This window comes from Monodon monoceros, unplaced genomic scaffold (genome assembly GCF_005190385.1).
Source record: "Monodon monoceros isolate NGI ecotype Baffin Bay Population unplaced genomic scaffold, NGI_Narwhal_1 Super_Scaffold_7, whole genome shotgun sequence".
In the NCBI taxonomy this organism is placed as follows: Eukaryota; Metazoa; Chordata; class Mammalia; order Artiodactyla; family Monodontidae; genus Monodon; species Monodon monoceros.
In genome coordinates this window covers 17,880,810-17,895,135 of record NW_021703784.1, presented here as the reverse complement: position 1 = coordinate 17,895,135, position 14,326 = coordinate 17,880,810, and the positions used below count along the sequence as shown (strand labels likewise).

Genomic DNA, 14,326 nt, shown 5'->3' with positions numbered 1-14,326 from the left:
GATGGAATCGCCTGTCTTTGGGGCTACCCCATTAGCAGCTCTGTGAAGTATCAGTTCTGATGTAAACTCCAGCCAACTCGCCTTGTGAGGCTGGAAGTGGATTTTTGCCTCTAGTTGGCTTCTGCCACCTTCCATGACCCTTCAGTTCTTGGGGCCTGACTCTTGGTCTGGGGCAGTGCCAGAGGTGCGCAGCAGGATGCGATCTTACGTGAGTCTTGCGCGAAACTTCTGAACCACCCCGCGTGTCAGGGACTGACGGAGGGGACTCAGGACTCAGTGCCTGAAGACCCACCCGGCTTGCTAAGACTGTATGACCTCCAGGGCTGACTGTCCGGAGACCCAGGGAGGGCGCTTTCCACCAAACCTTGACTGCCATTAGCCGGCAGTCAAGGTTTGCGCCCAGAAGAGCGTTTCCCACCTCTTGTCTCCTACCTTTGCCAAGCTCCAGGGAAAGGGCAGAGAAGGGGGACTCTCCGCAGCCCGCGGGAGGGCACATTGCTTCTGCTTGCTCTACCCTGGTCTTACTGACCTCAACTCCACCCTCTTAAGTGGAGCAGCTGGCTGAGAGGAGCCACTTTTGGGGGCCTGAAGCTTTTTCAAGCTTTCACTCGCCCCCTGAAGACTTTGCCCTGAACCGCAGTTCTCGGGAACTGTTTCCAGCCAGGTTTCGGGGGGAGGGGTACGAAGCTCAGGAAATGCTCACGACTGAGAGGGTGAAAAGTTTCCCTCGGGACTCGACCTTGGCCTCCAGGGATCGTGACAGCTAACATGGGGAGTCTCCCCTCGACCATAGATCCCCGCCCACCCGCTGGCACCTGGTTCACCCGGGCCCGCGAACTCTGCATTTGGAGGCTAATCTGGATGCTCAGAAGGCCGGGAGGCACAAAAGGCCTGGGCTTGGGGCCCGGGAAAGCGACCTTCTAAAACCGATGTCTGGGTACAGGGGATGCCGCCCGGAGCCCGGAGAAAAAGTTAAAGGAGAGATGACACGCACTGAATGGGGCAAACTTCGGAGCCGGAGACCGAACTCCGCGTCTGGCGCAGCAGGGGAAAAGAAAACCCGTTTCCAGTGGAAATTAAAAACATGGGGTTGCATGTGAGGGCTGCCCCTCGCCCCTCACCTCCACTGCCCCCACTAAGGGTTCCGAGTCCTTGGCACTCCTCTCCGCGAGCTCCTTCTTTCCTCTCGGCTTGGCCGGTGAGCGGCGGCCGCCAGCGCCCCAGCAGCAGCTAGATGTCAGGCGAAGCCTAGAGCGCGACGCGCGGGGAAGAGAGGGGAGGGAAGGGGAGGGAAGGGAAGCGGAGGGAAGGGGAGGGGAGGGGAGGGGTGGGGCGGGGAGCGCGCGCCGGCTCGGCCAGTGCGGGGGGTGGGCGGGCTGAGCCCGGGGACAGCGCGGGAGGAGTGACGAGGGAGGAGGGAAGGGGGGCAGCTGTGGGCAGGGAGCCGGGCTCGGCCGCCAGCACTAAAGATGGAGAGGCGCCTGGGCCTCGCAGGGGAGGGGGCTCGGCGTTGACGTGGGACGCGGCGGAGGCGCCGCAGCCGGTGGTGATTTGCTAACCTCACAGCACAGAGGAGTTGAGGGCGATGAGAGCGGGTACTGCGAACTGCCGGGCGATGCCGCCGCTGCCGCCGTGATACCGAGAGCAACAGTTCCCCAGCAACACCCCTCCCGACACAGGCACACCCCCCCAAGAGGCACGCACACCCACCCCACGGCGCCCGGCTCGGCAGTGGTGAGTGGGGGGCCGGGGAGGGGCGCACCGCCCAGCGATAGCAGCGCGCCGGGGCGCCCCGGGGCTGGAGAGGTCTGGGGGGCGCGCTCGCTTCGGCCACTCGGCCGCTGGGCTTGTGCCTTATTTTATTCGGCTTGTTCCCTTCCTGCTGCCGCAGCCGTCGCCAGCGGCGGTTGGGGGTCGGCTAGAAGGGGGAGCCCTGGCTGTCAGCTTGGGCGCAGCTGCCTCCCCAGCCCTTCCGCTGCAGGGCACGGTCGGGGTGAGAGGTGGGAGGCAGAGCGGTCTGCGGGGGCTGAGGGCGCAAGCAGAGGGTTGGGAATCAGGAGGCTTTGTACCACCAGGGGCCGGTGGAGGAGCCGGCCGCCGGTGGGTGCTCATATGTATGCCGACCGGTGCGCGGGCGCGAGATAGGGCTGTGGTTTATTTGTGTGTTTATTCGCCCACCGGCTGGGAAGCTAGAATCGGAGGATCCGAGGAGTGGATCTGGGTGCCAGGGGAGCAGGACTGGGAGTCACTTGGGTTTTGTTTCTCTTTGAAAAACCTGGTGGGCTCTTTTTTCTTGATTGGACTTAATCCCCCCGGTTTTGGAGGGAGGGGCTCCGTGGCGGAGCGCTGGAGTGTCTCCAGCGCTCCGGGCCCTCCTCGGCTCTCGGCTGGACCGGCCGTGGCGCCGGAGCTCGCTGTGCGCTCCCGGCCGCGCTCGGTGGGTGCTCGGCTCTGCACCTGATGCGTTCGGGATGCCTTTCCCACCCCGGCGCGCCGGCAGCTCGCTCGCACAGCCCCTGGAAACACGCGCTCGAAATGCGCACTATCTCGCCGGCCCGCGGACCCACTGGGACGCACAGACGCGCTCGGCACCGACTCGCTCGCCTGTTCCCCGGGACGCTAGCAACGTGCCTGGGCCGGGCGCGCCGGCTGCTGGCGCCACCAGCTTGAGGCCGGGGACCTTGCCCGTCGCTCTCTGGGGTCATGGCCCAGGGTCGGAGAGGGAGGGCCCGCAGATCCCTTCTCGCTTTTCCTCCCAGAACTCGCTGTCGGGCTTTTGTGCTTCCACTTCTCCGCGAGGCGGGTCCGCCTTCTCGCTGCTCTCGCCCAGGCGTCCGGCCCGGCCGGACTCTTGCCTTTCGTCCGGGTCTCTTTCGCTTTCCCTCTTCCTTAGCCCGGCTCCCTTTCTCTTTGCCGTCTGGCTTCCCCGGAAAAGTTGCTTCCCCAAGTTTGCTGAAGTCGTCTCCAAGCCTCCGTGGGGACGGCTGGGAGCGGGGCGCGGGGTGGGGGGCAGTGTGAGAGCGCGATCGATCCCCGGAGCTCGAGCGGGTTAGCGCCGGCTTTCTCCCGCGCCGCGGGGCTGGGCGCTGCAGCCAGCGCCAGCCGGATCACGGGCGCCGAGACGCGGGTGGCGGGGACGGCTGACCAGGGCGCCCTGATTTCCCTCAGGACCCACGGAGCTTGTTTTGGGGGAGATATTCGGGTAGCCCAGCTTACATTCTTCCGATTGCTCCCTCCTAGTTCTCTGAAACCACGAAGTCTGCGGGGAAGCGCGTGGTGGCAAGGCGCGGGTGAATGGTCACCGCTCCCACCCCCTGCCCCACCCCCACCCCATGGCCTCTGTTCCCACCCCAGGGTGGGAGCAAAAGTGTTCTTGATTAGTCGTCCTGTGAACCCTTTACGAGTAACATTTGTGGCTCTGGAGCCAATAGGGTTCCTTTTGGGGGCGGAGGCCAGCAGTGTTCCAAGAGCCAGCAAGAGCCCTTGCTCTGCGTTGTTCCCAGTTCATTTCACTGCAATACCGGCCACAGCTAGGCAGAGGCTGGGAGGGACTTGGGCCTGTGAGGTCTTTCTGACACTCTTTAGACAGGTTTGTGAGTCTCAGAGCCCTGTTACCGATCCCAAACAGCGCTTTGGGAGAGTCCTTTGTCTCCAGCCCTGTTTTCCCTTCATATTCAATGTAACTCCCATCTAGATGCTGGTGCCAATATCACTTCTCGCACCTCCAAGCCATTAACAGTATCACTTACTGCTCCGGGTTACAGGACTTGCCCACTCCTGGGAGCCTGTGGGGTACACTTGGAGTTCACGTCCCCAGCATGTGCAGTGCTGTCTTTAGGGGTGCATGTTTCCTAGGACCTCTCTATAGGTCCTTCATGACCCAGCCTACATATTACAGATCCTCCTGACTACTGGGCACTTGTGGGCAGGGGATAAGTGTGCCATATTATATAAGTGTGCACATGTGTTAACTCTCTCTCCCTCTCTGGCTGGTGCATGCACACAGTCGAGATTTTGGATTACACACACAATCACTCTGAGGTACCCATGGGCAGTGCGCAGAAGTGAGCCAAGCTAGTACATGGGCCACGTGTGTGTCTTTCTCTTAGTGCCTGAGGAGGCGGTCAGGGCATGGGTTCATCAGTCCTTTGCAGCTCTGAGAAGAGTGGAAGGACAGAGGTCCAGGAAGGCATTGGCTGAGGGTGAGGAGGTGGGCTGGAGGAGGAGAACCTTGCCCTTAGATTTCTGTGGGCTGCGACTCCAGGCTGCTAGCCCCAGCTAGGCTAGATTTTGCTCCTGGGGCTACCACGTTGAGGCAGGATTTAGAAAAACTTTGTTTCCAAGATGAGGTTTGCTGAACAGGGTGTTGAGAGTGAAACTGAGTGCTTACTCTGACTAGAGGAAGGGGTTAAATCCTTATTCTTTTAAATTAAGTGCTGGGCAACTTCTCATAATCAGTGTTGGCTTTGCATGGGAGCCCCCCACCCTCAGACTTAAAGAAAGCCCAAGACTCACAAGACTCTATTGTAATTTTCATTTTACTTCATCTAACAGATGTCATAGAGGAGTGAGTTGGGCATGTGCTGTAGCGGAACCTTCTCTTTACTCTCATCATCCCTGGGCCTGTAAAGGCAGACATGTAGATTTCCAGGAAGCCACTTCCCCTCCATTAAAATCTCCAAGACTGTCTTGCTGCAGGTTTGGGGGAGGTGCTAGTGTTTGAATTCTTACTTTTAGGGACACTAACTAACCTTCCTTTTGTTCTTGCATCTCTTTTGCCTCTTTCCCCCTCTTCCCCTTTAGCCCTCTCCACTGGCCCAGGAAACCCACCCTGCCCTGCCACGCAGAGCCAGGAAGGAAAGAGAGCCTCATGCCTAAGCCTCGGGGAGCACCATGGATCTGACAAAGATGGGCATGATCCAGCTGCAGAACCCCAGCCACCCCACGGGGCTCCTTTGCAAGGCCAACCAGATGCGGCTGGCCGGGACGCTGTGCGATGTGGTCATCATGGTGGACAGCCAGGAGTTCCACGCCCACCGGACTGTGCTGGCCTGCACCAGCAAGATGTTTGAGATCCTCTTCCACCGCAATAGCCAGCACTATACTCTGGACTTCCTCTCTCCAAAGACCTTCCAGCAGATTCTGGAGTATGCGTACACGGCCACGCTGCAAGCCAAGGCGGAGGACCTGGATGACCTGCTGTACGCAGCTGAGATCCTGGAGATCGAGTACCTGGAGGAGCAGTGCCTGAAGATCCTGGAGACCATCCAGGCCTCAGACGACAATGACACGGAGGCAACTATGGCGGACGGCGGGGCCGAGGAGGAAGAAGACCGCAAGGCTCGGTATCTCAAGAACATCTTCATCTCGAAGCATTCCAGCGAGGAGAGTGGGTACGCCAACGTAGCTGCTCAGAGCCTCCCTGGGCCCATGGTGGACCAGAGCCCTTCCGTCTCCACCTCATTTGGCCTTTCCGCCATGAGTCCCACCAAGGCGGCAGTGGACAGTTTGATGACCATAGGACAGTCTCTCCTGCAGGGGGCTCTTCAGCTGCCTGCCAGGCCTGAGGAGCCGACTCTGGCTGGGGTTGGGCGGCACCCTGCGGTGGCCGAGGTGAAGCCGGAGATGATGCAGGTGGATGAGGTGCCCGGCCAGGACAGCCCTGGGGCAGCCGAGTCTAGCATCTCAGCCGGGATGGGGGACAAGGTTGAGGAAAGGGGCAAGGAGGGACCCGGGACCCCAACTCGGAGCAGCGTCATCACCAGCGCTAGAGAGCTGCACTATGGACGTGAGGAGAGCGCCGAGCAGCTGCCGCCTCTAACCGAGGTTGGCCAGGGTCCCCCAGGCCGACCGGAGCCCCCCGCACCCCCCGCTGAGAAACACCTGGGCATCTATTCCGTGCTGCCCAACCACAAGGCCGATGCCGTGTTGAGCGTGCCATCTTCGGTGACCTCGGGCCTCCATGTGCAGCCCACCCTGGCCGTCTCCATGGACTTCAGCACCTACGGGGGTCTGCTGCCCCAGGGCTTCATCCAGAGGGAGCTGTTCAGCAAGCTGGGGGAGCTGGCGGTGGGCATGAAGGCAGAGAGCCGCACTGTCGGGGAACAGTGCAGCGTCTGCGGGGTGGAGCTTCCTGACAACGAGGCTGTGGAGCAGCACAGGTAGGCCCCTCTGTACCCATCACCCTGACCCTGAATTTCTGGCCTTGACCCTGCCTTCAGACGCAGCCATTCCCGAGGCCTGGGGTCTGGCTCCTCTGTTGTCTTTGCTCTTTGTGAAAAACCACCTGTGGGGGGACGCTTTTCAGGTGTGGTGAGGGGGCCTCGGTCTTTCCTAAACACTGGGGAACTTACGTGCCCAGTTTCTTTTTTAAAAAAATATGATTTTATTTTATTGCTTTATTTTTTGGGGCACGCTGTGCAACCTAGAGAAATGGCAATAAAAACACAAATAAACAAATGGGACCTAATGAAACTTAAAAGCTTTTGCACAGCAAAGGAAACCATAAGCAGCTTGCAGGATCTTACTTCCCCGCCCAGGGACTGAACCCCACGCCCTCAGCAGTGAAAGTGCAGAGTCCTAGCCACTGGGCTGCCAGGGCATTTCCTGTGCTCAGTTTCTTACTAGGCTCTTTCCTCTCTTTTTGGCATTTGGGCTCCCATTTTTCTTTTCCTGCTGTTGGGTCTGTTCTCCTTTGCCTGGAGTGACTCATCAAGTGGAGGGAGGGAGAAGTGGGGTGAGGAAGAAGGGCCCATGGCCTGGATCTGGCCACGTAGCCAGGTTTCAGGTACCTGAGTTCCCATGCGGTGGTTCCTGCCAAGGTAGCCTGTCTGCAGCTCTGGAGGATGGGAGGGGCTGGAGGTTGCTTAGATCACAAGAGCAGCTGCAGGTTCCAAACGTCATTCCTGGTGAACATTCATCACCAGGAACATTGCTTCCTCTCCCTTCTCATTCTTTGTCCCTGTAAACACATTTCGAGGGAGTTGATTTGAATTCAAGGGGGAAGGATGGGTAGGAGACACATTGGTTTTGCAGCGTGCAGCCTTATTCTTAACCCCTCCCTACTCACATTGAATTAAATACCACTTTGGGCTAGCATTGGCTTCCCTCTGGCTTCTGTTTCTTTCTCTGTGAAATAGCTTTTATGACATGCCTGGTTCAGGTGCTTTTCATGGAGTCACGTTTTTCTTACAGCAGTTTTTCCAGGTGGATGACGTTCTTTTACATAGGAAGGTACTAAGACCTTTTCCCAGGGTCATATAGATACTGAGGCAGAGCTGGATTCAGATTCAGGTCTTAACCCTCTTGCACTTGGCTGCCTCTTGGAGCCATCAGTCCTGAAGAGGATCGTACCTACAGAACAGAGGGTTTTGAAAACTGCTTATCAGGAGTTGAGTAAACACAGAGGGAACCTGTAGTGAGTTCGGTGTTCATCTGTATGTTTCGTAAGGACATGCCCATCACATTACCCTGGGTTCCTGGGTCGGGTGAATGGTGTCAAGAAGTCCAGTTTCTCTTGCCGTCTGTGATAACATTTCCCTGCACACCCTCTTGCCTGCTGTTTTCCTGATCTTGGGTGGATTCTTCACTTTTGCCCTCTTCTACCCTCCCCCCATTCTTCTGTTGACTATTCAGGAGCGGGTGTGAAGGAGAGGGGGTGGGGGCATGGAGGTGGAGGCTTTTGGCGGTCATCTGATTACCCCAAGCTGAGCTGGAACCTGCTCCAACACGGCTTAATGGGGGGCTCTGAGACCTACCTTGTGGAAAGTGCTGCTGAGCTAAACATAGCCGATCCTTTTCCGGCAGGGTGCGAAAAGTAACCGCCACTAAGGTGTGTCTTCGTGATGTTTGTACTGCTCAGAAATAGACCGAGGTTGTGTTTGTTTTTGCTCAAACTTTCCTAAAGAGGAAACCCTCTCCCCAAACTTGACCAGATAGATGATCATCTTCTCCGGATGTGATTTATTTCAGTTATGTGCTATGAGAAATGGGGTATAGTGGAAAGTAATTAAAAAAATATATATATATATTTATTTATTTGGCTGTGCTGGGTCTTAGTTGCGGCATGCGGGATCTTTAGTTGCAGCATGTGAACTCTTAGTTGCGGCATGTGGTATCTAGTTCCCTGACCAGGGATCGAACCCAGGCCCCCGGAATTGGGAGTGCAGAGTCTTAGCCACTGGACCACCAGGGAAGTCCCAGGAAAGTAATTTTTTAAATTGAGGTATAATTGACATGTAACAGCTTCAGGTATACAATGTAATGAAATGATCACTATGATAAGTCGACTTAGTTAAAATCCATCACCGTACATAGGAATTTTTTTCCTTGAGCACTTTTTTAAGATCTGCTCTCTTAGCAACGTTCATATATGTAATACAGTATTGTTAACTGTAGTCATCATGTTGTGTGTTATATCCCCAGGGCTTATTCGTTTTATAACTGGAAATTTGTACCTTTTGACTACCTTCACCCATTGCTCCCAGCCCCTGTTCCCTGGAAAGCAGGGTTTTTTTCTGGCTTCTTGTTGGGTCTTGCTTGCTTCTTTTTACCTGAGAGGGCTGCAAAAGCTATTACTCTCCCAGGGGTTCCAAGTTCCCATTCTGTGGGACCCTTGTTCCTCTGGGAAGAGGTGGAGGGCTGGCTGTGGTCTACCCCGTCAGAGCATGGGTGGCAAAACTAGCCGTATAGAGCAGTGAGAGCTTGGCAACATTATGTAGCTGTCTTGAGCCTTGTTTTACTCTCTTTAAAATGCAGGTGGTCTGTAGGGTGGGATGCTGAATTAACGAAGTAACATCCAGAAATCCCTGGAGCTGTGACTGGTACTTAGTAACCAGGAGGGTGAGGAAGGGACCCTGAGACTTTCATGTCGCCTGGGTCTCGTCTCTGCATCGCCCCACCTGGCTCTGTGTTCTAGTGTGTAGTGTCCACAGCACTGCCATCGACGGGTTGAGTTGGCTGCGAGGCAGTGCCGAGGATATCCCCGTCCTTGGGAGCTTGTGATGGCAAGCCGCCAGTCCTGGCATCCTTGGCATCACGCTGTGGGCTGCTGACACGGAGACTGTGCTTTTGACTGAGGGTGGAAAGTAGGCTGCTGCAGCCCAAGAAGCTGGAGCCTGGGGCTGTGCCCTGGACGGAGAGCTGTGAGGTCTCAGGAAGTCAAGGGTGGGGAGAATGTTCCCGTGTACACTCCGCCCTCCCTCTGACTGGCAGCCCCTGGCTCCTGATCAGGTGTGCTTTTTGGGGGGAGACTTTTCCTCTCTCCCTGTCTCTCAGACCTCCAGGATTAAGGTCTGAGAGACAAGCAGAGACTTCCCTATTTCCTACTGCTCTCTGTTCCTTCCCCCACATCACAAGTCCCAGCGTAGCACACACAAAAAGGCAAGGCAGAGCAATCAGAGTGGGAGATCTGATGTCAGGAGGCTGTGGAATTGGCTGTGAATGTGACAGTGATGAACATGATGAAACAACAGGCTACAGGATTTATTTTATTTTGTTGTTAAGCCAGTAGGCTGGTAGGTAAAGGTTAGGTACTTGCTAGTTACTGTTGTCTTTCTTCTTGGTGGGGGGTGGGTAGAAGGGCGTGGAGAGGAAGGAAGGGGAGAGTGTTAGGAAGGGATGCAGGAAGGAGGGTTTGATTCTACAACAAACCATCAGTAGCTTTCCTCACGACTTGGTCCCAAGCTGGTGAGAGGGGAGCCTGCTGGCCCGACAGACAGTTTGAATGAAACTTTATAAAGTTATGGTCCCTGCAGTGCATGGTGAGATGTAAAAACAATGTCAGATGTAGCCGTGGATTGATGGAAAGCCCACAGAGATGCTATCTGGGTTAATCACACAGGGCTTACCTGCCTAAAGGACCCAGAAGGCAGTCAGAACAATCAGAAGACCTGCTAGATGAGCAGATCTATCCAGGCAGATGCAGGAGTAAGTGCTGGACCCTAAAACCTTACAAGCCGGCCCGTGTTACAGAGGGTAATGTCTGAGGGAGGGAGGGTCACATCAGGAAGATTGGACTCTCCTTCCCTAGACTCAGTCTCTGTTCTGTCTCTCTCTCCCTGAAAGGCTGAGCCTGTTCTGCATGTAGCCTTGTCTGGATCTGATCTAGCGACCAGCTCTACCAGGCCAGGTGCACCTTCTCCTTCTTAGAGTTATATACGTGTGATAAGATTACGGGGAACTGTGGTTGACTTAAGTATCAACACAGCCCTCATGGTCCTGTCTCCCCAGGCTCACATAGCTTGGTCTTAATATGTTTCTGAATTTAGTGCTGCAGAATCAGAGTGGGATCTGCTTTCCCAGGAGCCTCTGGATCTTCTACAGACAAGCCCTTGGATCAGCTACAGTGTGTATCCTGCACACACACAGTAGGAACTCTTGCCTGGTTCTTGCAGGGATGCTCAGGAACCACATGGGTGGGCTCAGCCTGCTTCCCCCACTCAGGTGTGCAGCCCTTCTCAGAGGCTTCCCAGGGCCAGCCCTAGGGTGCATGAGCCACATTGCTGAGATGTCAGGGTTCTGCCTGGCCCTTTGCCTTGGCCTCTTTCAGGTGGCCGGCTGCTCAGTTTTCAGTGGTTCACCATGTAGAGGATCAATAGCCGTTGACCTTGGCTTAGGCCACTTGGGGAATTGAGAAGCTGCCCTGAACTCTTGGTCCTCTCTCATCATTCTGCCAACTTTAGGCACCTCTGAGGTCAAATGAGATTCTATTTGGATAAGAGTATGCAGTGGGATAGTGATAGCAACAGCAGGAATATTAATAATGCCTCTTATTGGTTGTTCTACTTTTTCCTTTGCAAAGCAGCTTTAATGACTTTATCTCTCTTAACCTCACAGCCTCCGCTCAGCGGGTGCAGGTCCCTCATTCCATATCTGTGTTGATATAGTCTGAAAAGCTCTGAAAGCTAAAAGGCTTTGTGTAAGTTTGCAGCAAACTCATTTAGTAGCAAAACCTGATCTGAACTGATGTGAGGCTATATTTATCCTGCCTATTTTGAATATTCATATGTTTTGCTGCAAAAATATTAATGTGTTTGATTACAGAGTGCTTCCCTAGACTCCTCTGGGACTGGTGAACATTATAGTCCCCATAGTTCCTTTCTAAAATCTGAACAGCTTGGATTTCTGAAGCACCCAGGGGTTTTGGGTAACGGATTGTCACCGTTATCAGCCCCAACTTACGGATGAGGGAAATGAGCTTTGAGTGAATGACATGCCCAAGGTCATATAGCTATAAATGGCTAGAGCCAGGAGCTCGGCTCGCCTTCTAATTCACAGTCCTGGGTGCTCCGCGCCAGGCCATATAAGCACATGGGCATTGCTCTTCTGGGTCAGATCCATCTGACCTAGTCTTTGGGTGCCAACACCATCCCTAAGATACCACTGTTGGAGGCTACAGCTCTGTTCCTTGACGTCAATCCTAAAGGTCAGGTGAAGCCCAGCTTCTCTTAATAGCTATTTATGGCTGCTCTGTCATTCACAGATTTGCCCAAATCCTTTCTGAAACCATTTCTATTTCCAGGAAGTATACTTTTGGGGCGTGATGAATGACTTAAGTTTATAAGCTCGTGGGCTTCTGGAAATCTGTTCTGTTGGAGAGGTCACTGGTTGTGAAGAGAGGAAGATGGCTTTGTGGTGGCGTGTGCTGCCATTTTGGAGGTGGGGCCTCTACACTCAGCTCTGTAGTTTTTGTTTTTCAGCTCTTGTCACTGTTGTCGGTCTCTTTTTCATCGTGAGCTTTAACTTCTTCATTTGTAAAACCAGGCACTTGGATGAGCTATTTCTGGATTGTTGAACTCTTAAAAAAGTTCTCCTTTTGCCCCTTCTGCACTCACTTATATCTTCATGAAGCCCTTTCGGTCAGTTGGATTTTGCTCTGGTTTGGCAGTCAGCCAGCTAAAATAGGGGGTCCTATTTGATTTCATTTTGTCTGCTCTGACTTGGTTTTTTAATACTTTAACCTGCTTAGGGTTACTGAGTCATCTGGGATCTAGACTGAACTCTTGGAAATTTTGAAGATGAGCTCTTTTATTTTCTTTCTAATGGAAGAAAGTTGCCTGCTCTTTCATCTCGGTGAGAAGTCCCATTTTAATTTGCTGTCACTATTGGTTAGAGCTGCTAATTGCTGGAAGGAAAGGGGAAGAAAGCTTTAGTTCAGCAATACTCTTCCCTCCTGCTTGTTCTAGGAAAACTATTTGTGAATCTTTAAAATAGTGATTATCCTAAACTGTTAAAATCAAAACTCCATTCACAACTCCGATTTCTTGCTAATTCAGGGGAAAAACATTTCCCGTTATTTTAATTTTTAAAAATTAATGACTTTAAAACAAGTCCAACTGAAAGCCCACGTGTGAGACATAAAAGTCTTGCTAAATGAGTACAGGCGTGCCTCAATTTGCCCATTGGAGGGTTCTGGAATTTTCCACGTTAAGTAAGGGTGTTCTTAGTCAAGTTCTGTTTTGGTGGTTTTAGGTGAAAAGCCTGACTCGGTTAGTAGTTATTTTGTTAGAAAGGAAAATTTATCATGGCATCCCCTCTCCCCGACCTCCAACCCCGTGTTTTTCCCATAGTAAATGGGCATTTTGAGCAAATTAGGCTATCTGGGTCAGAATCCCGATTTCACCACTTACCAGCAGTGTGACTATGGTTACACGACTTAACCTCTCTGTGCCTGTTTGCTCGTCTATAAAATGGGAATAATAACAGTACCTACTCACTGGGTTGTTACAGGAATTTATCAGTAAATATTTGTCACGTGCAAGGAAGGATGGCAGAAAGTAAATGTTTGCTATTGTATTTTTGCTGCCACTGTTGGTGTGAAGCTGGCAGTGCAGGGTAGAATTTGTGTTCGTGTTGGTTCAGGTCCTGCTTTCCCCCAGAGGTGTCAGTTTATCCAGCACCTAAGAACCGCTGCCTCGGGCTCCGTGTGTTTGGAGCTGATTCACAGTGAGCACCTGCATTTTCCCCCAAAAGCTGATCTTTCGTAGCGCGGTGGCCAGGGTACTCTTTGTCCCATTGACCTGAAGCCTGATGAGTCATTCCAGCCCTCATTTAAATTTAGCTAGGCAGCACTCCACGGTCATCAGTTCCAAATGCCGGGGCGGCTCACTGATGCAGTGTCCTATTGCCTGTGCACGTGGTCAGGCCAGCAAATCACTGTGGTCGGGGCAGAGACGGAGGAGAGTACAAACACCTTCTCACCCAGAGAAGTCTGAGCTTGTGGATGTGGCGTGTTCCAGAGCCCCTGTCCTTTCCCACCCCACAGTGCAGGATGCTTCTAAGGGAGGATTCAGCAAACGTTGCTTTAAGTGCTTGACACGTGTCAGGTTCTGTGCTAAGTGCGTTCATAGTCAGAATCTTCTCAAACCCTCCAGCTGCCCTGTAGGGTGGATATTCGTTTCCCATTCCCTGATGGGCAGAGGGAAGCCCGAGAGGTTAATGGACTGGTCCCTGGTAAGTCGGTGAAGGGTGGCACCAGGGTTTGTGCCCAGGTCTTCTGGCTTCATGTTCATTCCATAATGTCCTGCTTGGATTTTCAGCCTCTGATGGAGTCAAAGGGAAGGAGGGACACAGGAAGGACCAACTCATGTTCCCTGCAGCTGCTGACCAGGAGGCTCATCGCTTGGCTTCCTCCGGTGGCTTGAAAGGAGGGAGGGAGTATGCAGCTTACCTCGAAGGGTTTGTGTCTTTGGGGGCTGGGGCCACATGGGTCCATCATCTCTAACAGACATACAGAGAGACCAGCTTCCAGTGATAGAGGGCTTTTATGCTGACTCCAAAAACAGAAAAAGGGAGAGGAAAAAAAAACCCATTTACAAAAATAAAGATTCCATGCCGTTAATTTCATGCCAGCATAATCAGAAATTCCCCTTTCTACTGTTTCCCCTTAAAAGCCCCCGTGTCCTTATTATGCTGGCTCAGTCTGGAAAAACTCTGGTTGGGTTTTGACTACATGAGGCTTATCTCTGCAGCTGCAAAGAGGGGATCCGGTACTTTATCGTCAGCATGGAAACTTCGGCTAAGAACTCGCAGAAACCTGCTTAATTCCATATTCCTAGCTCACTTTCGGTTCTTGTCCTCAAGACCTGATTTTCTTGAGCAGGAAGAGATTGTGTTTAGTTTTGCAGTAGGAAGAAGCCAGGTTAGGTAAGAGAAAGAACTTCCTGAAACAGTGGGACCTTACTGGCAAAATTATTAGAAGATGCAGTCAGAAATTTTGATGGGCGGAGGAGTTGTGTGCCAGTTGGAAGTGGTGTTTAGAGGTCTCCCCTCTTCAGGGCCATCTAGATCCCCCCAGGTGATAAGTAAGGACATATACACCAGGCAT

General features: G+C 53.3%; 1 protein-coding gene across 3 annotated transcripts in view; it reads left to right on the top strand.

Annotated features, from left to right (window-relative positions):
* The first annotated feature begins 777 nt into the window (after positions 1-777).
* Positions 778-14,326, top strand: part of ZBTB16 (zinc finger and BTB domain containing 16) — a 190,814-nt gene continuing 177,265 nt past the window's right edge. Inside the window, exons 1-2 of one of the 3 annotated variants that reach the window (XM_029207562.1) lie at positions 778-1,198; positions 4,804-6,161. In XM_029207562.1, coding sequence (XP_029063395.1) covers positions 4,894-6,161 — 1,268 coding nt within the window. In that variant the 5' untranslated portion in view covers positions 778-1,198; positions 4,804-4,893. Of the gene's footprint in view, positions 1,199-1,446; positions 1,735-2,359; positions 2,438-4,803; positions 6,162-14,326 lie in introns of those variants that run through there. The other 2 variants (XM_029207560.1, XM_029207561.1) reach the window with 2 other exon arrangements.